Below are 24,588 nucleotides of genomic sequence, written 5' to 3'. Positions count from 1 at the left end.
GGCTCAAGGTTGTTTCAGAAGATGTTTCTTCTGCTCAATAAATAAAAAAATAAATACATGTATACATAAATAAGTTAATTATTTAATAAAACAAGTTAATTATTTAATAAAAATATAATTTTTGATTATTTTAATTACCATTTTTAAAACAAAAATGCATTTCAGAAATTTGGAACAGTACAGTTTGGTAAAAGCCAAATCAAAATGAATTACTTTGGCATTAATTAAATTATATGCTTAGTAAATTAAGCATTTAGTTGAAATATTTCATTTGCCAGTCTGCAATAAAACACAAAGATGTCTCTATGAACTCGAGCATTTCTCATCAGATTCTTCCAAGTCTAACTGATGCAAGCTCTGAATCCACATTACTTATATAGTGCTAAAATTTTATGGTATATCAACAATTGTCTCAATTTTATTTTTGTTAATGAGTTGCAGCACAAAGATCCGAGATAACATTATGCAAATGAAGCTTGAGATTCCTGAGCTATGAAAGAGCAACCTATGAAGAATAACATATTTATCTGGGCAGCTTTAATAAGTGTGCAATGTCTCAATCAAGTCCTCTTTGATCATTTGATATTTAAACATGTCCGTCTTCTGTACAACAAATATAAAAAGTATGGATTTGTATAGCAGGTATAGTAGCCTGGAGAACAAGATAAATAATACAATAAATACAAAATAATCACGAGAAGTACTGAAAATACCCTAATGTACTGTAACAACACCTGTGTGTTAGTAATTTCACTTTGCAAACCAAAGTTACTTTTAAATGACATGATTTGAATGTAAAACATGTAAATCAAGTTGTTGGTTCACATCAGGACAACAAAGCTTTCCATTTATTAAAGGTTACTGTATTACCGGACTTGACATTTACTGTTGTGCTGTAAGTAATAAACTCAGAGGCATGCAGGAAATAAAATGCCTCTTTATTCTTTCTCATGACACTATTTGAGGATTATGGTTCAGATGTGATCTGATTGGTGACGCCATCCTGATTGTCCTTAGATTGACCTAAATAGACTCATTCAAATGATTTGATCTGCTGGCTGGTGAACGCAGCACTGGATAGGCTGGTGAGGATTGAAGAGCGGTTTGGCATTTGTGGCCGTCTAGAGACTTCAGCAATCTGAACTCATCCCTGCACCGATCTGTCAGTGGAGAACAAGAGGATGTTCACTAAGAAACCCTGAAAAAATGTCCTGGATTCATTTAGAAGTCTGGACTGAAGTGCTCTGTTACATGCCATTAGAGTTTGTTATAGAGGAATGATAATTTTTTTTTTTTATTTAATTAAATTTTTATTTAGTGTGTGTGTGTGTGTGTGTGTGTGTGTGTGTATACTGTACACTACCAGTCAAAAGCTTTTGAACAGTAAGGATTTTTAATGTTTTTTAAAGAAGCCTCTTCTGCTCACCAAGCCTGCATTTATTTGATCCAAACAGCAAAAACAGTATTTTTAAATATTTTCTATTTGAATATATTTTCAAATGTAATTTATTCCTGTGATTTCAAAGCTGAATTTTCAGCATCATTACTCCAGTAATCAGTACTTCAGTGTCACATGATCCTTCAGAAATCATTCTAATATACTGATTTGCTGCACAAAAAAACATTTATTATTATTATTATTATTGAGTTTTCATTTCAGGTTTCTTTGATGAATAGAAAGTTCAGAAGAACAGCATTTATCTGAAATAAAAATATTGTGATTGAAATCACATGATCAATTCAAAGCATCCTTGCTAAATAAAAGTATTAATTTCTATAATTTCTCCCCATAATTTTTTTTTTTTTTTTAAATTAAACTGACTCCAAGCCAAAAAATGTACTCAACTGTTTTAAATATTGATAATAATAAAACGTGTTTCTTGAACAGCAAATCAGCATTTTAGAATGATTTCTGAAGGATTATGTGACTGGAGTAATGATGCTAAAAATTCAGCTTTGAAATCACAGGAATGAATTACATTTTAAAATATTTTAAAATAGAAAGCAATTATTCTAAATAGAAAAAATATTTCACAATATTACTGCTTTGCTGTATTTTGGATCAAATAAATGCAGGCTTGGTGAGCAGAAGAAACTTCTTTAAAAACATTAAAAATCTTACTGTTCAAAAAAATATTTTAAAAATAAATGTCAAAATATATAATCTTTTCTTTATATTATATTTATTTATTTATATAAGATATAATCTTTATATATAAATAAATAATAAAAATATAACAATATATAAATTATAATATAAAAGATATTATTTATTTTTACATTCAAAATATTTACTTTATTTTAATTTAAATATTTACTGTTTTACTAGTGATGTTTAATAAAATAAAATAAAATAAAACTAAAATTTTCTCGCCAGTAAGCAACCACTTAGCAACCAACCAGAGCAAGTTTTGCATGAGCAAACACCACTCTGATTTTTTTAAATGTAAAAATATAGTTTTGGTTGTTTTTTTTTTTGATGATTTGGGCCTGTTGGCTACTTGCTTCAGACCTCCTAAAGAACACATTCGATTAACTTTACTGTTTATCTGCTACACACTTTGGCCCAATTCCATAACAGGGTCAAAATAACACTCTAAAACCCTTGGAAACGGGACCAGGAACATTAGACAACAGCACAGCTGTGGCAAAGTGTGGGAAAAATAATGTTCCACAATGATGTCTGAGATCATGCATTTCACTAACCACTGTCCTAACTCCATGTAATTTGTTGTTCCTCACAGTGAAAGGAGTCTCTGTGGATACTAATCAGGGTCAAAAATGATCAGTGCAATTGTGACAAAAAGGCTTTCTTGTTTCTTATGAAGAAAGTCCATTCTTTCACGGAAACATGATTCTTCAACAGAGGACTTGTACTGTTGGAATAACGTGTATGTATTTCCCCTGACACACCTTCAACCTAAAGCATACAAACTGACATGCATGATGCCTCAAAAGCTCATTTACACATCTGTCAAACTCCTCCATCTGCTATATCTTTACACAGACTGTCAGTTCTCTAAGTTGTAGATAGGATACTGACTGTATGTTGGTGCCTGTGTAATTATTGATGAGCTGAAGTCTTGATCTCTGTGCAGGAAAGAGGTGTGATTCTTTCTGGTTTAGTTCACTGATGCATTTAGTGCACAACTGGATTGCACATGTTTTGATGAATACTTTGGGGAAATAGTGCAAGTGCAAAAATGTTAAGCAGAAAAACACAGTAAATAGGTATGTGGGTCTAATAATACAGCTGGAAGCTGCAATTACGGGGCCAAGCACATCAATGACACGCACATTATAGGGATGAGTACATGCTTTTGGTCACAGCACTTCTCTTGGTGATTTTTAAGAAGACTATGAACAGACTCGCTATTATTGTAACTTTTCTGTCATTGCCATAAAAATTCATGGGCTATTCTGGTGCATTATGTCAATAATACTGTACGTTACTTTTCAAAAAATTTTGGAACTGATAATGTTTTTTGTATTTATTTATTTTTTATTTTTCGCTCACCAAGGCTGTATTTATTTAATTAAAAAATACCGTAAAACCTATAATGTTGTGAAATACTACTGCAATTAAACATGATTGTTTTCTGTGAATATATTGTATTATGTAGTTTATTCCTGTGATGCAAAGCTGAATTTTCAGCATTATTACTCCAGTCTTCAGTGTCACATGATCCTTCAGAAATCTTTCTAATATGCTGATTTATTGCCATGGACTGACGCCAGTGAAGTCTGACCTGAACAATAGTATTAATGATGCTAAACACCACTAAATGTTCTTAAGTCCACTTGTGGAGTAGAAGATAATGCGCTTGTATGAACTTCTGCCAAAATGTGACATGACTCTTTTTTAATATAATACACAAGAGTGAGAGAGACATTTAGTTAGCTGATTAAAAACTTCATATGAAAGATCACAGCTAAATGACGCACACTAACCAGTGAAGCAAGCATAATTAATATCCGAGAAAAATAAAATCACCCAGCGTGACACAAACATGTCCATGTACCGGTGAGACACAACAGTTACCAGTAATCTTTAACTCTCTGGCTGCTCTGAAATGAGACAATGAACTTTATAAGGGAAATCCCCCACATCCATCCACACTGCCCTGTCAAAGCAACATGCAGAATAAGGACTATAATACAAAGAATCCGCAAATTATTGTTGCTAAAGAGCTTTTAAGCCTTTAAAAACCACTGGAGTTGTTAGCTCCACCGCTAAGATTAGCGCAGGCTTACACTATGATAACAGTCTTACATAAGCACAGTCTAGACAGATGTGCAAGATCAACCATTATTTCAACTGTGAAAATTGTAGCTCCAAAAGTTAGTGAAGAATCTACATAGACAGCATTTTAAGGCATGCGTACGTGCATAGTGCAAAGGTTTGGGAATAGCAACCAAAATTAATGAATGAGTCCTCTAACATCCAGTCACTCCCAAAATGATATAACCACAACAATGTTAAGGTGTCTCATAGTAAACAAGATACATGGATGTCTACAGTCCAAAGGGGTCATGACATGGATTTGCAAAAACAAATAAATACGTAAAAACAAATATATAAAAAAAAAAAAAACATTATTTTGAACCCTCATTCTGAACCTCTCTCTGAAACAGGCTGTTTTTAAAGGGATACTCCACCCCAAAATGCAAATCTTGTCATTAATCACTTCGCTTTGAGGCATTTGGTTTAAACAGCTCGTTCGCATCTTTGTTCAGATATCAGAAGGATTGCAGTGTAAGTAACAGGTGGATAGTTTCTTTTTAATGGCATCCCGGGTCGTGTCTGAGGATTGTTCGGAGCATTTTGTTTTGTAAACGAGGGATGCCATTAAAAAGAAAATATCCACTTGTTACTTACACTGCGATCCTTCTGATATCTGAACAAAGATGCGAACGAGCTGTTTAAACCAAACGCGTCAAAGCGAATGTTCTTTCACTTCATTTGTTTTTATTAATAACATACAAGTAGCTACATAATGACAACAACTACCAACTTGATGATTAATCTGGTTTATATAACAAATTGCTTCCAATTTATGTTAAAAAAGTTCTTTAGATTATTTCAAATGTTCTTCACACTAAGAAAAAATGGGGTAATGCTTTATTTTACCATGCCCCTGTTAAACATCTCACATGTACTTAATAACAGTAAATTATGCATAATTACAAGCAAATAACCCTAATAGTTAATTAATATTTCTCAGTACTTAAATGTACAATCTTACTGTAAAAAGGAGAACTGTTCACTGAAAGGTTCTTTGGGGAACCCAAAGTGTTTCTTCTATAGCATCGCTGCAAAAAACCCTTTGTAAACGTTATTTTTTAAGACAGTATATGTAAGGTTCATGTTGTGGAATGTCAACCACAGGCCTTATTTTACACATTAATCCAAAACCAGGAAGTGCAAACTCATTAGAATGCAAATTAGCAATAATCTCACATCATAACTGAACACTTCTGTTCTTCTCACATGTACTGAAATAAATTCAAGTATAATATACTTGATATGTAGTATAATATAAAATACATATAAAACTAGAATATAACACAGAACAGCTCTGTTACATATAGCTATATGTCACATAGGTATTTGCTCCTAAATATTTTCTGATGCATTTCCACCTGAAAAACCTGTCTTGAAAAAAAAAACAAAAACAAAAAACAAACAGGTTCACTCCCATAAACACACAAAGGACCACTATAACTCTACTCTATAATTCTATAGAGTTTCTAGACTTGACAGCTCTTTGCAGTTTATATAAGAAGCTTTCTTAGCAATCCATCAGAAACTGTACATGTGCAGGATCAGAGCATTCTGTTGTGTCACTGCACATCCTTTAAGCTACAAGACAACAGATGCAAAGCTGTGTTCTGCGTCCAATCAGGTTGTAGGCAACACTGGCTTCCTCATAGCGGCTGTCTTCAAACAGAGCACACGTGTGTCATTAGCATTCCTGTGACATTCTATCCTCAAACTGACTTGAGGAGCTCTGTAATTATCTCTTGTCCAGCTCTGAATGTCTCTTCTTGGCTAATGACACATTGTCATGGAAATCGTATTCTAGGTGAATAATGGGCTTGCAAAGTGATAGTGGTCAAGAGAGAGAGACCGGCCACCAAAACGTCTTTTACTCAGCCATTAAATTACAACTCCTATGCTAAAATGTCATATTCTGCGAGGCTTTTATATCTGAGCACTGAATGCCCAGATTAATTGTGAATGTTTGGTGCAACTATGTAATGTTCTTAAAATAATTCTCTTAATATTTTTGTAAAATGCGGAAATAATCCTAATATGGAATAGGAGAGAATGAGAACAACATTTTCACAGTTAAAGGAATAGTTTACCCAAAAATTAAAATTTACTCACAGGTGATCTAATATGTAGATGAATTTGTTTCAGAACAGATTTGGAGAATTTTAGCATTACATCACTTGATTACCAACAGATCCTCTGCAGTGAATGGGTGCCGTCAGAATGGGTGTTGCCTTTTGATGTAGTTTCTGCTTCCCAGTGACTGAATGAATATCTGGCAATGGGACATCCAGTCACCGTTTTAGAAATGACTAGTTTACCCCAAAACTTAAAATTTGCTGAAAAAATACTCACCCTGAGGCCATCCAAAATGTAGATGAGTTTGTTTCTTCATCTGACTAGATTTGCAGAAATTCATCATCAGCAGTGGATCCTCTGCAGTGAATGGGTGCCGTCAGAATGAGAGCCCAAACAGCTGATAAAAACATCACAACAATCTACAAGTAATCCACACGATTCCAGTCCATTAATTAACATCTTCTGAAGTGAAAAGCTGCATGTTTGTAAGAAACAAATCCATCATTAAAATGTTTTTAACTTCGAACTGTCACTTCTGCCCAAAAAAACAGTCCATAATCTATAATAACACTTCCTCCGGTGAAAAAGTCCATACCCTGCTGTCCTTTCACATCAAAATCCATATTTATTTAACATATTTGTTTAGCATGGTTCTGTACTGTTTTCTCTTGTAAATAGTGCTTGATATATGCATATTTCTTTCCTGATTCAGATGAGATGACTTTTTCACTAGAGGAATCAATATAATGGATTATGGACTTGTTTTCTTACAAACATGCATCTTTTAGCTTCACAAGATGTTAATTGATGGACTGGAGTGGTGTGGATTACTTGTGGATTATTGGGATATTTATCAGCTGTTTGGACTCTCATTCTGACGGCACCCATTCACTGCAGAGGATCCACTGGAGATGTTGAATTTCTCCAAATCTGTTCTGATGAAGAAACAAACTCATCTACATCTTAGATGCCCTGAGGGTGAGTACATTTTCAGCAAATCAAATTTTTTTGGGTGAACTAGTCCTTTAATGGATCATTTCTAATAACAGGGGACTGATATTCTTCAGTCACGGGGAAACAGAAGCTATGCTACATCAAAAGACCAGACGCTGGCTACACTCTCAGAAATAAAGGTACAAAAGCTGTCACTGGGGCGGTACCTTTTCAAAAGGTACATGTTTGTACCTAAAGGATCCATTTTGGTCCCTTAAAGGTACATATTAGTATTTAAAGTGTACATATTTGAACCTAATAGGTACAAAAGTGTACCTTTTGAAAAGGTACCGCCCCAGTGACAGCTTTTGTACCTTTATTTCTGAGAGTGTAGAAAACATGGTCCAAACAAACACTTTGCAGGAGCTCAGTAGCTTTGTAACATTGTTAGGTGCACCAGTGAACCATAGTAAAAGATCAGCAGAGAGATGAAGGAATCCAAAAAAGGAAAAGATCTTGAAGTCACTGTATGCAAAGAGCGCCCCCTTGTGTTTCAATAAAACTTTCGGTTTAGGTTTGTAAAAGCTATTAATTAAAATTAACCTATACATTTTATAATTCCTAAATTAGTTTGGTAGACCTATTAGATGTTTTAAAAACTAAAATAGCTCATACAATATTTATCTTGACCTCTTGAGGTTCGGATCAACATTTTCAAAGCCTCCTTTCAACCTTTTTAAGATTTTTAATTATTATTTTTTTAACTGTTCGTTGTAGGCTACCTATTTTTTGTAGCTAATTGTGAAAAGAGCCTTTCATTATTGCAAATCAGTAGACAATTTAAAGAACACAAAACTGAAAGATGCATGTTAGATTCAGGTAAAGTATTAAAGAAAAAATAAACTACGGTTATTGAAATCTGAAAGAACAAAACTTGAACTTTTTAGCAGTAAAATCCTGTAGAACATATACAGCATTTAAATATGTGCGATATGACTGCAGTGTCTGCTTATGGCCAGATGGTGTCGCCAACGTCCTTATCAATTAATGTCTCCCTCGCTTGGGCTTTACTGTAATACAAATGAAAAGTGAGTGAATGAGGGTAAATGTGTTAACCTGGTGACAGTCTGAAGAGCAAACTGTGTGACTTTAAATGCAAAGTATTTTTTTCTACTTTTTTTCAGAGACCTTTATGAATATCCTGAACTAAAATAGTTATGCAAAATACATGTAGAGCTGCACTAGGCCGTGCACACATAAAAGACCATATTACATCAGTCAGGATTTTATCAAATAATTTTGCACATAATTCATTTTATAAAATTACGTACATTTGCATCACATATCTCCCCAGTATTGTGCAGTATTTTATATAAATTGTTTATGCCACGCCAAGTCTATTTAAGCACACAGCTATCGTGCACTGCACCTGCTACTGTATCTTGTTCTCCATGCAAGAGATCTCAACTGATCAGTGAAGCAGGAACAGAAAGTGTGAGCTTGATTTCACACACATGAAGAACATCAGCGTGATTTTAAAGAATTCGCTCTCTCACAAGAGCCCCTAAAAGGACTGAGCATTATAGTTGCAAAAGAGCACCTAGGTCAAAGGATTCTTTCATTGGCTGAAGTCTATACAGTAGATTCTCATGAGGATGCTCTTTGTAAAACCCAGGAAATCTAAGCTTTTTGGAGCATTTCAAGATGTTCAAGTTTACTAATCGATGGTGCATGAACAAACAGATCCACATGATCACCTATCGTTCAAATGAAGCATCTCTGTCTCTTTAAAATACATGCAGCCTACGCCTCGAAAAGCGGCTTGTTCCGGCTTTGCCCCTTTACATCTTTATCCTTGCCCCCTACATGAAAATAGTACCCTGCATAATAATCAACAACAACATCCTCTGCGATATCCTGTTGAAAACCGCACAGTTTCCGGATCCAACCGAGTCGTTTGAAGTTTAAACAAGCGCATCCACAGCTCAATTCGGGATGCGAGCATCCACGGCGGAGTGATATCGAGTCTGACTCGCGCTGCTGGACGGATCTTTGAAGTTGCGAATCCTACTATGACGAAGGCTTGGCTGATGAATATTAATTAGGTAATGAGAAGGTTGCTTGGTAACTTTGGAGAGTAGCGCCTCTGGGTATTGTGAGGAATGAATAGGGATTATAGTTCTGAAAGACTGCGGTTATGTGAAAGTTTATCAATGAGCTGGGCCTATTTTATTATATTTGATAAGGAAAAATAAAAGTGCAACTGGTATTGCATCTGCCGCCCTCAGTAATATGTTACTGAAATAATTACAGATAATAACCAAAGAGATATGACAAATCCGAAAAACGTAATTCTTGCAAAATTTTTAATGACTTTCCAGATTTTTTTTTTTTTGGCATAAATGCTAATTGGCTCTAAATAGGCTATGTATTAAAATAGTTATTAAATAAACAATCAAACAAACCCAAATGATTAATTAATTAATTTATTTTAAATAGCACTGATTAAAATTCATTTGTCATCTGAATAACCAATAACTACACCAGTTTCAGTCTCATTACATCAAGTATAATTCATCATGTATCATTTCAAGTTACAAACTTTAGTAGCATTTAATGATTTATTTCTCTTCCGAACTGTCTAATAATTAAGAAAAACACTCTCTGAATAAGGTACACAACTGTCACGATGTAGCCTGCATGTACACTTTAGGTAGGCTACTAATATGTATTTTTAAAGTACTAATATGTACAATTTAGGGGTAAATAAGGTATAACGATGTATCTTTCAGCTTTTCTACCTTAGGATACCGCCCCAGTGACAGGTTTGTGCCTTTTTTCTTACAGTGTAAAGGTGAATGCTTGGCTCATGAATATTGATTAGGTAACGCAGACGTCATGTTGTTGTCGTCCAATGGCAGAGGCCTGGCTTTTAAATATTCAAACAGAGGTCTTTGTCATAGTAGTTTTCGTATATTCGCTGACGGTCATGGGAGTGTACCTGCTCATGCCGAACATGTCGCGCTGTCAGGGAATGCGCTCCCAAATATCTGGAAATTACATATATGATTTTATGTGATGTCCGGACGGAATAAAAGGACGCCAAAAATCGGGAAAAACAAGTTCAGCTCAGCTGTGAATAACTGAATGCGATGAAAAATTTGGTCTTGATGGCGAAGTGCACATAAACTATGGACGGTTATGATGATACGCTGTATCGCCTGCGGTAAGTACAAGTCGCGCTACTTTGACAGTATTGGGAAGTATCGTTGAGGATCGCTGCTGGTGTGGCGCGCGCCGCTCAAAGATGTGCGCAAAATCATTATGCAACATCATCCTTATAATAAATACAATCATTTTTTTTCAAACTTTTTCCTTGAAAACAAATAGCTAGCGAATGGACAGTGATGCATGAGCAACAGCATGTCGCGTTGCTTTAAGTTTGTTGCACAGCTATTTATTTGCGCGAGAATTTTCGCGAATGCCGATCGCGTTTGGAGTATTCATGTTGTGCATTGAATATTATATTGCATATTATTTAATGCCTTTATTTCAATGTCTATTACAATGCATGGTCAAGAATAATTGATCATAATCAATGATCAGTCAATTTCATGATGATTTTGTGAACCCGATGACCCACGCTGTAAGAAGATAAAGTTTATCTGCACTAGAATAAGTAGGCTATATAGGTGCGCAGCTGTCAGTAAAGTTGCACACCATCAAGCACAATTCGCGCTCAAACAGACTTCCGCGTCTTAAGAACAGTTGATTCTTGCACGTTTCATTCATTCGATCCACCCAAAGCATTAGACAGTGTTCATTTCTCATGGATACTAATCACAATGCTCGCATTTCTTCATGTGTGAAAGACACATTATACGAAAACATTATTTTCAGACAAAAGCCAATAAATTGAAATAGTTTCAGTTTCATTATAGGACTGGAAAGTGCAAATGCACTATTGTTACCTTGATTGTGGTGTCTATCTTGAGGGAGTTTCTGATTTCCATTCTGAAATCGCTGTAGTCTCGAGCTCATTCAGGCATATGAAATGTTGACTTGAATAAAACCGGTTAATTTAGTCATCACCACATTTTTACCTTACCTGACAAAATATTTTTACGGTATAGTCATTTACAAGCGTCAATACGAAAAAAACTGGCATTACTGGCAAGATTCTATAAAAGTTATAAACAGACGTTCTTCTAACGTTAACAGACGTTTTAGTTGGACGTTTGTTTGACATTTTCTGTTGCTTGTTTCAGAACGTTTAGATAACTTTTAAAAGTAGCCCAACGTTCCCATAATATCTGCAAAATGTCTTTCAGAGAACATCCAATAACTTTTTCATAACTTAATGGGAACGTTCTTAGAACATGTTTTTTTTTTTTTTTAGATGTTCTTGCTGATATTCAGACCACAGCATGACTGCAGGTGATTTCTACAACAATAACAGTGGTTGAGAAATTAACAGAAGTTGAGAAATTGACCCATCACTTTGGTGAGCAATTTTTTTGTTTGTTTTTACTCCATATACAGACTTGGCATTGCAAATTAAATGTAAGGAGTGAAGATTTCCTTTTGCTGTCTATTTGAATGTGTGCCTGTTGGTGGGGCAAAATAGTGTACGTGTGTAGAAGTAAGAAGAAGACAGAGGAGGTGTCTGGGATGACAAGGACAGGATGTTCCAACTTTGGGGTCAGAGTGACCTAAAGATATACTCAACCGCACATTTGAACCCATTACCCCTCAACATTCCTAGGGTTCAGGTTCTGGGCCTGTCAATATATTAGAGCAAGTGCTTTCCATGAAACACAAGGGACCATCCATCAAGGGACTAGTACACTGTGGCACCAGCTGCAAATTGTGTTGTTATTAAAATTGATAATTTTTTATGTTTTTTCCTGGGCTGAGTTGTTTGTCTGTTTATTATGCTGATGTTGCTTGAGATGTGAGAAGGTTGAAATAACTCTAAATATGTATGCCTTTGTATACTGGTGTGATATATACACGTCAGTGAAATATTTAAATGACAAGTTCAGCAGTGTGTAGTTCCCCTGAACTTTTATCTCTGTTATGCTTCACTGTTTTTTTTTTTTCATACTGTAAAAAACGTTCATAATAATGTTAATAGTTGCAAACATTTTCCTGTTTAACTTCAGAGTTTCTATTTTCTGCAGTGGCTTAGTCACATGGTCACAAGACAGTGAAGTGATTTCCTGTTTATGAGCTTGAAGTGATCTTTTGTGTGGGACTTTTTTTTTCCACACACGACGTGCTCAGTTCAAACAAAACCATTTTAGCCTGTATTATTTCAAAACCTATTATAACGTGACTGCTGCGTCATTTAATAGCCAACCTGCCAAACACTGTACTTGATTTACAATTATTTTGTGAAGCAACTTTTAAAAACGCTATGTTAATACATTTGTAACTAAGTATAAATGTAACATCTATAACACCCACACGCCCTCGCTGTTCTGTAGCCTAATATGTTCACTCGCGTGATTCGCCTGGAGTGGGAGTGTAAATAACAGAATTCCCTCGAGCATCGTGATGTTCCTCGTGACCATGAATCACTGAATGACGCCCCGAAACCCACCACCGCAAGTGCCTTCAAACCCCACGAACACGTCTTGTGAACCCAGCGACATTAAATTCAGCAGCAGCGTGGAAATATGACTCGCGCGAGCGGAATCGAGCTACGCTGTGGATGTTTCACGCGCGCGGTCACTTACATGGTGCGTAGTTGCATAAATGTTTAATGTATGACCAATAACTTACTATCTACTTCAGGTGTTACTTTATTCATCGTATGTTGCATTTAATATGCTGAATTGTTTAGAATAGTAGGCCTATTTAAAACTAATTGCGTTTTCCACATTGCTTTGTGTTTTATGATTTTAGTATTTTAGTTCGAATATTGTATATGATGACTTTCTTTTACTTAAGAGTTAAGATGTACTGCCATTAATTTTCATGCCTTTACAAGAAATTTGGCTGGTGTTTTTGTCGTACTTATGCTGAAAGAAAGTAGTGCCCACATGGCCAAAGGCAGGAGTTCCTGCCTGACAAATGATTGATTCCCAACAGCAGTTGGGCCCTTACATAACTTTGCATGACATGGTGGTTCTGTCAGGGTATGAAGTGTCACCAAAGCCTTTCCTGAAGGAACATACATCAGTCTAGGGGTTTGGTCAGCAGGTGCTGGAACAGCAGTTTGTGGCAGCTGAAGCTCTGTGTTGTGTCCAAGTAGGGGAATGAATGATTTCTTTTGCTGCTGTAATTTTACACCTTTCGACAAGAGCCATCCATGAGGCGCTGGTGAAGATAAAGTCCATTTTCAGCTTTTCTTTTAATATGTTCCTCTCCTTGTCTTTTTGCTGGGGTTTGTGGTATGCGTTTATGTGGGGTTTCAATCCATACTTTGTTGATGGCTGTTTCATGCTTATCTGCTCCACCTTCTGTCCTACAGGAAGTCCCTGAAGAGCACAAATTCAGAAACAAATAAAGGGATGTAGAGAAAGTGTGAGGGAGGGGTTGAGTGAATGGAGATGTGAAGAACATGAATGAGTCTGAGTGCAAGACAGTTTATTCCTAGAGCTGAGAGGTGATGGTGACAAGAAATGACATCAGAGGGAGAGAAAGAATATCTCTATAGAAAATATGAGCGCCATGGTGTCTGAATGATTCTGGGCGGTTGCTAAGGGATTCTGGGTGGTTGCTAGGATGTTCTGAGGGGTTGCTTACTGGCACAAAAAAAGAAAAGAAAAGTGTGTTACACACAAAAACAAACAGCGCCACCTATTTAGTCTAATTCACAAACAAATGACTTATTCATTGGTTCTTTTAATGAATCCAGCAACTGGCACAAGTAAAAATTAAATGGTTCTCTTAATAATTCGAGCATCTGGCATAAGTAAAAAAATTATTCTTATTAGTCAAATGAATTAATTCTTTTAATAAATGAAGTAACTGGCACAAGTAATAATAAAACACGTTATACACAAAAACAAACAGCGCCACCTATGTAGTCCAATTCACGAAGAAAAGGCTCTTGTAAGTCAAATGAATTGATTCTTTTAATGAATCGAGTAACTGGCATAAGAAAAAAAAAACTTTACAAACAAAAGCAAACAGCGCCACCTATGTAGTCTGATTCACGAAGAAAAGACTCTTGTAAGTCAAATGAATTGATTCTTTTAATGAATCGAGTCACTGGCACAAGTAAAATGAATCGAGTAACTGGCACAAGTAAAAATAAAACACGTTATACACAAAAACAAAGAGTGTAACCTATGTAGTCCAATTCACAAAGAAAAGACTCTTGTAAGTGAATTGATCAATCAGAATCAAATGAATTGGTTTTTTAATGAATCGAGTAACTGGCACAAGTAAAAACAAACAAACAATAAAACATGTTACACGCAAAAGCAAACAGTGCCACCTATGTAGTCTGATTCACGAACAAATTACTCTTACAAGTCAAACGAATTGGTTCTTTTAATGAATCGAGCAAATGACTCTGCCTAACACATGCTTCCGCACGTGAAGCTGTTGTTAACCTCATTCTAATGTTGAAGAATTTAGAGTTTTTTAAATAAACAACTGTTAGTCATTTGCATAAAAAAACCCACCCAAATCATTTCCATGTAAAGGCTTTCCGTACAATCTTTCGTCAATCTTAGCAAATGTATGAAACTCTAAAGAAGAGCTCTCGCCTAAGAACACACAGCAAGATTCTTGAGCAAGGCCAAGTACATGTGCTCAAAACCAGTTCAATCACAATAAACCCTTTTAATACAAATTAATCATATTTTTTTTAAGGAAAATCTTTGTATGCAGAATTCACTCATAAATTTGTGCGTATGCATGATAAGTGAATGAGACTCAATGTCTTCTTCTCTCCTCAGGTGTGTTTAAGGCTCCGGGGCGAGGCGTCATGCGATCTACCTGAGCGTGATTGTTCCACCTGGAGGCCACAGGATGCCGGTACAGGCAGCTCAATGGACTGAGTTTCTATCCTGCCCCATCTGTTACAATGAGTTTGACGCCTGCAGCCACAAACCCATCAGCCTGGGATGCTCGCATACCGTCTGCAAGACCTGCCTGCACAAACTGCACCGCAAGGCCTGTCCTTTTGACCAGACGGCCATTAGCACTGACATTGATGTGCTGCCTGTCAACTGTGCCCTCCTGCAGCTGGTGGGGGCGCCGGTGAGTGGGGCATGCCCGATATGATTGATAAGATTGCTTTTGAGGTTTCAAATAGCTCAGGATATTCAGTGTTGCTGTCTTTCTGGGCTGCGCAACTCAAAGCTCATTTTTTTGTTGTTTTATTGTCAGTGTCTTAATCGTGCATACAGTTTTACATGAAATGATTAGAAATGAAAAGTACGCTACCATGAGAAAAAAATGACATTAGTTGCTTAATAAAAAAAATTAAAAATGCAAATTATCACTTTTATTTCACAATTTTTATTTAAAAATTCTGAGAAAAATTTGAATTGTGAGATATGAACTTGCAATTCTAAGAAAAAAAAGCCAGAATTGCAAGATATAAACTCAGAATTCTGCAATTTCCTGTTTACATCTCACAATTTTGAGTTTATCTTGCATTTCTGAGTTTATGTCTTTCAATTTTGAATCTCTCAATTCTGACTTTTTTCTCGGAATTCTGAGTTTATATCTCGCAATATTGAGTTCATATCTCGCAATTCTAAATTTATATGTAACAGGGCGAACGAGACGAGAGACATGCGGATCCATTTGCAAGCTTTATTATACAGAGACGTGGTCAAAAACATAGGCAGGGTTGAAACATCAGCAAACAGGTATGGCAAGGGCAAAACACAAGAGCAGTCCAGTGAACAGACGGGGTCGATCGGCGGCGAACATAATCTGGGGGGGGCAAAACAAAGAGAGATAATCCAAATACACAGTAATAGTCCAGACAGGGGCAAACAGAGTACAAACAACAAGGCAAGAGAAAAATCCAAAGCAGGCTATAAACTTAAAGAATGAACAAGACTAAACTAAACTAAACTAAAACACGGAATGGCTCGGTATAGCAGCTATCACTAGGTAAGTGATAAACGCAGAACAATACTCGGCGATCTGAACGAGGAAGTCCAGGGCTGATAAAGCGTGTCTGATTGGTAGCAGATGTGAGTGTGTAATCAGTGCAATGGATGATGGGAACTGTAGTCCGGAGTGACATGTAACAGTCTGTGTAGTGCGAGAGTCAATGTAACAGAAGAGCGACCTCTGGTGGCAAGCGGATGGAAGTCCATGGACTGCATTCATGACATTATATCTCAATTCTGTATTTATCTCTCGCAATTCTGAGTTTATATCTTGCAGTTCTATTGTACAATCCTGTGTTTATACAGTATCTCGCAATTCTAACTTTTTCTGTTCAGCATTTATTTTAGTTTATATCTCACAATTTTTTTTTTCCGCCACAAAATAAAAAAAAAAAATGCTAACTCAGTTTATATTTTGACTTTTCTTCTGAGAACTGCAAGACAAAAACAGAATTGTAAGATATGAACTTAGAATTGCATGAAAAAAGTTTGTCGTACAATTCTGAGTTTATATCTCGTAATTCTAAGTTTATATCTTGCAATTTCAAATTTATTTCTCACAATTCTGAGTGTACATCTCTTATTTCCGAGTTTATCGTTCAATTCTTGCAATTCTGACTATTTTTCTCAGAATTCTGATTTTCTAGCTCATAATTCTAATTGTATATCTTACAATTCAGAGTTTATATCTCGTAATTCTAAGTTTATATCCCACAATTCGTAGTTTATATCTGACAATTCTGAGTTTATACAGTATCTCACAATTCTAACTTTTTTGTTTAGCATTTATTTTGTTTATTTTTCACAATTCTGAGTTTATATCTCACAATTTTTTTTGTTTCTGCCACAAAATTTAAAATCTCAATTATGAATTTCTTCTGAGAGCTGCAAGACAACAACAAAACTGTGAGATATAAACTTAGAATTGCATGAAAAAAGTCAAAACTGTGAGAAAGCTTTTATCATAACAAAAATATTTTCACTTTGCTTCACTCCAAACAGATACTGTAAGTTTCGTCAGTAATCATTATGCTGTTTAACATTGACGTCACAGTGTCATAAATAGAACTCTTGGTGGTGTTTCATATCTGCCAATGGTTGTTTTTCTGCAGGTTCCGGAGGGAGAGATTGTGAGTGTGGGCAGTGTTGAAGACACAAGACATTATGAAGTGTGCAGGATCTGTGTGGAGGAGCTGGCGCTGTATCTCAAACCAATCAGTGGAGGAAAAGGTGAGTGTGTGAAGAAAGTGATACAGGTACATCAACAACAATGACTGTGAGTGCTGCATTATTGTTTAGGCTTGCGGCTGAATGAGCTCACGTTTAAATAGCGCAACATTTCCTGTTGTTCAGTGGGTACGTGTGCTTTATCTGTCTGTGGTTGGAGATGTTTGCGTCAGTGGGAAAAACAAAAAAACACAGAAACCCAAAGGCCAAGAAACAAGAGAAAAAACATGCACGTACAGTATTTTATATGCAATACATGCAATGAAATACACTGAAAAAGTAAATGTTTACAATATACATTCATGTTTAGTAATGCTTAATAAAAGTAAAATAAAAGCAATAAGCACATTATATCCTACCCAGTGCATTTTCGTACATTATTGCATATCAGATGCTGGTGTTACTTATTATTTAGGGAATAATTTCCCACTGTGTTAAACACGAGAACGGCTCTTTGTAGGCCAGTAAAACACTTGGTCTCCATGAGCGATAAAGCTTCAGGCCACTCGTGGTCTCAGCTGTTGTGAGTGGAAAAGTCCGTTTCAGGGCTCAATTGAGTGTTTTATTGGAGTAACAATAAAAGTTACTCATCACAGTGGACTAGAGGAACGCTAAAGCTCTTAAACTCCTCATTGAGCTTTGAGCTCATAACAGCTCCTCTGCCAAACCTCCACTATTACTCTGTGGTGTAGCCATAAGACTGACGCTTTTCAAGATGTTTAGCAGCTCCTGGAAGTAGGATCAGTAGTGGATATAGTGTATTAGTAGATGAACTTCTGGAAAAGCTAACCGAGAGGCCATTTAAAGGCATTAAGGATAATTTGACTTCAGACCAACAATATAATAAACTATATAATATATATATATATAATATATAAAATATAACAATATAGTTTAACTGTAAATACATATATAATACACATTATATATATATATATATATATATATATATATATATATATATATATATATACATACTGTATATATACATATTATGATAAATTAAATAAATAATCACACATCAAATTTGGCTCAGAAATGACCCCAAAAGATAATTTAAAGTCATTATTGTGTTACTTGACAAATAATTTATTTGATTTAACATTTAATTTATTTATTAATTTATTTAAATTAATCATAATATTTTAGGCTACAACAACCTTTTTTTGGAGGACGCTGAATCTGAAGTGGTATTTAGATATGTGTGTATTTATATGTGTGTATGTGTATATATATGTATATATATATATATATATATATATATATATATACAGTGTCTCACAAAAGTGAGTACACCCCTCACATTTTGGCAATCATTTTAGTATATTTTTTCAAGGGACAATTCTATAGAAATGAAACTTGGATATATTTTAGAGTAGTCAATGTGCAACTTGTATTGCAGTAAAGATTTACTGTCCTCTGAAAATAACTCAACATACAGCAATTATTGTCAAAAAAGCTGGCAACAAAAGTGATTACACCCTACGTGAAAACAGCTATATGTCGTATAACCATGCAAAGCCACATGTCCTATTCATCATGTTCGTGTTTTTGTCTGCTTGACAGGACTATACCAATTTGTGTATCTTGTTTTAGAGCAGTTAAAATTTGGTGCTTTGAGTACAATTCTCTCATACTGACCACTGGATGTTCAACATGGCACCTCATGGCAAATAACTCTGAGGATTTGAGAATTAGAATTGTTGCTCTCCACAAAGATGGCCTAGAAGAAATTCGGTAACACCCTAAAACTGAGTTACAGTACAGTGGTCAGGGTCATACAGAGGCTTTCCAAGACGGGTGTCACTTGGAACAGGCCTCGCAAGCGTCAATTAAAGAAGTTGAGTCCTTGTGCTGTGCGTCAGGTGCAGAAGCTGGCTTCAAAAAACAGATGTATGATTGCTGCCAGTATCACTTTAGAAGTTGCAGAAGTCAGTTTGTATGGCCGTCATCCCAGAAGGAAGCCTCTTCTGAAGCTGGCTCACAAAAAAGCCTGCAAACAGTTTGCTGAAGGCAACCTATCCAAGAGTATGAATTACTGGAACCATGTCCTGTGGTCTGATAAGTCTCAGATGGTGTCCAGCATGTGTGGTGATGCCCTGGTGAGGAGTACCAAGAAAATTGTGTCTTGCCTACAATCAAGCATGGTGGTGGTAGCATCATGGTCTGGGGCTGAATGAGTGCTGCTGGTGCGGGGGAGCTGCGGTTCATTGAGAGAAACATGGATTCCAACATGTACTGTGACATACTGAAGAAGAGCATGATCCCTCCTTCAGAAACTGGGCCGAACAGCAGTTTTCCAACATAATAATGACCCCAAACACACCGCCAAGATGACAACTGCCTTGCTGATGAAGCTGAAGCTGAAGGTGATGGAGTGGCCAAGTATGTCTCCAGACCTGAACCCTTGTGAGCACATGTGGGGCATCCTCAAGCTGAAGGTGGAGAAGCACCATTCTGTGGTCATTATGGAGGAGTGGAAGAGGATGCCAGCAACAACCTGTGCAGCTCTGGTGAATTCCAAGCCCAGGAGGATTAAGGCAGTGCTAGATAACAATGGTGCCCCTACAAAACATTGACAATTTGGACACAGTTTTGACATGTTCACTTAGGGTGTACTCATTTTTGTTTCCAGTTATTTGGACAATAATGTTGAGTTATATTTAGAGGACAGTAAATTTGTACTTCTATACAAGTTGCACACTGACTACTCTAAAATATACCCGTTTCATTTGTGTAGTATTGTCCCTTGAGAAGATATACAAAATTTTTTGCTGAAATGTGAGGGGTGTACTCACTTTTGTGAGATACTATATATATATATATGTATTACGTTTATTGCAGCTCAGGGGCAGCATGATTGCATTTACACTGCAGTTACAGTTGCAAAAATAATGTCATTAGATTAATGGGATTTTTAACTGGACTTGTTTTTTATGATTATGAAAATATGAAATAATGTTTTTTTAAATGAAATTATACTCTAAATAATAAATTAAAACTGCCAGTAGGTGGCGGTAAATGTCTTAGTGAGTCATTCATTTATTACATTAGTTCAAATGGCTGATTCACATTTGCACTTGTGCTACTCAGGACAAAAACAGCACTCGAGTGATATCGCTTAACTATGTCATATGATATAAATATAAGACAGAAACTCATTCAGGGTATTTTTGCCCCAATAACTTCAATTTTAGGGGCATATAATATAATGCATTTTCATATATTATTTCACACATATTATTATTATAAGCATAAGTTACATATATAACTATAATATATATATATATATATATATATGTAAGCGTGCATTTTCCTCTCTCACACAGGTGTAGTGACCCTCAGTCAGAGCACGCTCAGTAGACCCATGCAGAGGAAGCTGGTGACCCTTGTGAACTGCCAGCTGGTCGAGGAGGAGGGCCGTATGCGGGCGGTCCGGGCGTGCAGATCTCTGGGTGAGCGCACCGTCACTGAACTGATTTTGCAGCACCAGAACCCACAGCAGCTCTCCGCCAACCTATGGGCCGCTGTGCGGGCACGCGGCTGTCAGTTTCTAGGACCTGGTGAGTTTCTTTGCATTTTATTATCATCATTAAACATATATGCCTGGTTATTTTTGCATATTTTGGGTTATTTACAACAATTCATGTCATGACCAGAAAAATGTAAATCTGGTTACTATGAAGGAAAGTGGAAAGGATGTGACATAAAGGAGTAGGGTTCTGGAATTATATCTGTAACATATTATCAGAACCTTTGGAGAAGTAATTCCACTTCAGAAGGACAATTAGATGACTTTACAGCAAACATTTTGTGCTGAGCTGTGAATTTCTTCCTTTAAAAGTGTCAACTATGTTTTTCAAAGGCCAACGCTGATAGTGAAATCTAGAGGGCAGAGTATAATGCAGATAACACATAATAAAAAATATAATGACAATGAATGAGATTTACACAACTTGTAAAAAAAGAAATAGTTCATTGACAAGTCTGTCGGTAGATTAGTAGACTAATGGGAACAATTTTTGTCCTAATGTCCCAAGTGGCTAAAGTTGCCAGAGCGCTCTTGTAGTTTTTTATAGTATTAAATATATTTTATAGTTTTTATTTTGTTTATATGATTTTTAAAAAATAATATAATATAATATAAAATACCATTCTGAAGTTTGAAGTCTAAAATTTTTTTTTGAAAGAAATTAATACTTTTATTCGGCAAGGATGCATTCAATTGATTAAAAGTGAGAGTAAAGATATTTATAATGTTTCCAAAATATTTCTATTTTAAATAAATGCTGCTCTTTTGAACTTTCTATTCATCAAAGAATGCACAACTGTTTTCAACATTGATAATAATAATAATAAAAATAATAGTTTCTTTAGCAAAAAATCAGCATATTAGAATGATTTCTGAATGATCGTGTGGCACTGAAGACTGGAGTAATGATGCTGAAAATTCAGCTTTGAGCACAAGAATAAATTACATTTAAAAATATATTACGTAGAAAACAGTTATTTTAAATTGTAATAATATTTCCCAATTTTAAACAAACAAATGCAGCCTTGGAGAACATAAAATTCTTTCAAAAACATTAAAAACTACCCACCTCAAAGTTTCGAATGGTAGTGTATATTTTTATAGTTTTTGTTTAGTATAGTTTCAGATAGGTATTAAAATTGATTCTGTATATTGTATCTCTGTAATTATATAAAGGTTTCTTTTACGTTTGTATTTCTTTTTACAACCTTTTTTAGTATTTTGTTTGGATTAAATAGTGTAGCTGATAATGTTGTGTGTCACAAACTGTAAATAATCCGAAATATATTCCTTTAATGCATGTAAAGGGAATATCTAAGTGTGTGTTTGTGCTTGGCTGTCAATGATGATTACTCATAGGGCAGATTCTGACTGGGAAAACACTGATTTTCCCATCTGATCTCACTTTGAGTTTTCTAGTCTGAGAACATCCAGAGCATGAATCCGTTCATCTGACGTGACCAAGCACACATTGCTCGACCCCAGCACTAACTGTGTGTCTCTGTCCGTATGTATCGCAGCCATGCAGGAAGACGCTCTGAAGCTGGTGCTGCTGGCGCTGGAGGACGGCTCGGCTCTCTCCCGGAAGGTCCTGGTGCTGTTTGTGGTGCAGAAACTGGAAGCGCGCTTCCCTCAGGCATCTAAGACCAGCATCGGTCATGTAGTTCAGCTGCTGTACCGCGCCTCCTGCTTTAAGGTCAGAGCTAAAATCAGCTTCATGCAGCCATTGCGCTAAAACCGCTGATCACTTAACAGCCATTACGCTCAGTACTCCTATGTTGACTAGAAAAAAAGAGTGATCTGATGTGTTAAGCCTGCCGTAACGTGATATCATGTGGATATAAAGTGCTTAGCAATGGGAATATCTAATAAACTCTTGATATACATCCGGACTGCTTGGTATTTGTAAATGAGCTTGAGTCCTTTACTGGAGCTTGATTTACTGTGACATCTTATGAAATCAATCATCTTAATGAGATCATTTACATGAAATGTTGATCAGCGGTGCTTGTTTGGCTCAGTTGAGTGTGGTAATTATGGGGCTTGTGCTAAACTTATATGCACACCGATATGCATTTCTCTTGATCTCTTTTCAGGTGACCAAACGTGATGAAGACTCCTCACTCATGCAGCTCAAAGAGGAGTTTCGCACTTACGAAGCCCTGCGGCGCGAACACGATGCTCAGATCGTTCACATCGCAATGGAAGCGGGACTGCGCATCTCACCGGAGCAGTGGTCGTCTCTGCTGTACGGGGATCTCATGCACAAATCTCACATGCAGTCAATCATAGACAAGGTACCACATGCATATTGCACAAATCTTAAAAATAATATAATTAATATAATAATAAATATATTATAATATTTTATGTAATTAAATAATTAAAATACTACATCAAACTTTGGAATAATAATTTAATACATTTTTAGTCTCATTTTAGTCTACATTAATTTAGTAATTTCAAGTCTCTCATGCTCACCAAGGCTGCAATTATTTGATCAAAAATACAGTAAAAACAGTGATATTCGGAAATATTATTACAATTTAAAATAACTGTTTTCTATTTTAATATATTTGAAATTGCAAATGTATTCCTGTGATGGCATAGCCATCTCAAATTATCACTTTTTGTTGCTTAATATTTTTGTAGAAACCATGATAAATGTTTTTTGGATTCTTTGATCAAAAGAACAACATTTATTTGAAATATAAATCTTTTCTAATGTTATAAATGTCTTCACTGTCAGTTTTGATCAATTTAGTGCATTCTTGCTAAATAAAAGTATTAAAGGGGTCATATGATGCGATTTCTTGTTTTGCTTTTCTTAAGTGTGTTATGTAGCGGTTTGTGCATGTATAAGATCTGCAGATTTACAAAGCTCAGAGTCTCCCACAAAAGGATTTATTCTATCTAAAAGAGAAAGCTGATCCAGACCGGGCTGAAACGCCTTAATCAAACACGCCCCCACATGTCTACGTCACGATGTGGAAATATTTGCGTAATGCCACCCAAATGTTCACGCAAAGAAAGGCGGCGTGGTTTCAGTAAGTGACGAAAAGTAGATGCAATTAGGAATCATTGGTTAAGATTTGTTTACAACAGAACAGCACAACCCAAATGTTCGAATTTGTGCAGCGCATTTTATGGACGACAGTTTCGTGAACCTAGGAGAGAACAAGGCTGGCTGTGCAAAGGCTATTTAAAAAAAAAGGTTCAGTTCCAACTTTGCTATGACAATCTGGCGATTCTGAATCAGCGACTGTAAGTATGTTTTGTTATTAATTTAAGTATTTGCTATTGACTGTTCAAATGCGGAGTTTTGCGCGTAAATGCGTCATTACACGTAAAGCGGAGTGAACAGCCCATCAGAAATCATAGCACGTCAGCTGTCTTAATCGCGGCTTGTGTGTGTGTGTGTGTGTGAGAGAGAGAGAGACAGGGTCACATCA

General features: G+C 35.9%; 1 protein-coding gene across 4 annotated transcripts in view; it reads left to right on the top strand.

Annotated features, from left to right (window-relative positions):
- The first annotated feature begins 10,284 nt into the window (after nucleotides 1-10,284).
- Nucleotides 10,285-24,588, top strand: part of rc3h2 (ring finger and CCCH-type domains 2) — a 37,089-nt gene continuing 22,785 nt past the window's right edge. The window contains exons 1-7 of one of the 4 annotated variants that reach the window (XM_058789285.1): nucleotides 10,285-10,514; nucleotides 11,688-11,792; nucleotides 15,205-15,508; nucleotides 17,490-17,607; nucleotides 20,934-21,167; nucleotides 22,657-22,832; nucleotides 23,233-23,433. In XM_058789285.1, coding sequence (XP_058645268.1) covers nucleotides 15,278-15,508; nucleotides 17,490-17,607; nucleotides 20,934-21,167; nucleotides 22,657-22,832; nucleotides 23,233-23,433 — 960 coding nt within the window. In that variant the 5' untranslated portion in view covers nucleotides 10,285-10,514; nucleotides 11,688-11,792; nucleotides 15,205-15,277. Of the gene's footprint in view, nucleotides 10,515-11,687; nucleotides 11,793-12,491; nucleotides 13,033-15,204; nucleotides 15,509-17,489; nucleotides 17,608-20,933; nucleotides 21,168-22,656; nucleotides 22,833-23,232; nucleotides 23,434-24,588 lie in introns of those variants that run through there. The other 3 variants (XM_058789284.1, XM_058789283.1, XM_058789286.1) reach the window with 3 other exon arrangements.

This window comes from Onychostoma macrolepis, chromosome 10 (assembly GCF_012432095.1).
Source record: "Onychostoma macrolepis isolate SWU-2019 chromosome 10, ASM1243209v1, whole genome shotgun sequence".
NCBI classification, from domain to species: domain Eukaryota; kingdom Metazoa; phylum Chordata; class Actinopteri; order Cypriniformes; family Cyprinidae; genus Onychostoma; species Onychostoma macrolepis.
The sequence above is the reverse complement of the archived record's forward strand: the minus strand, read 5'-3'. Positions and strand labels throughout refer to the sequence as shown.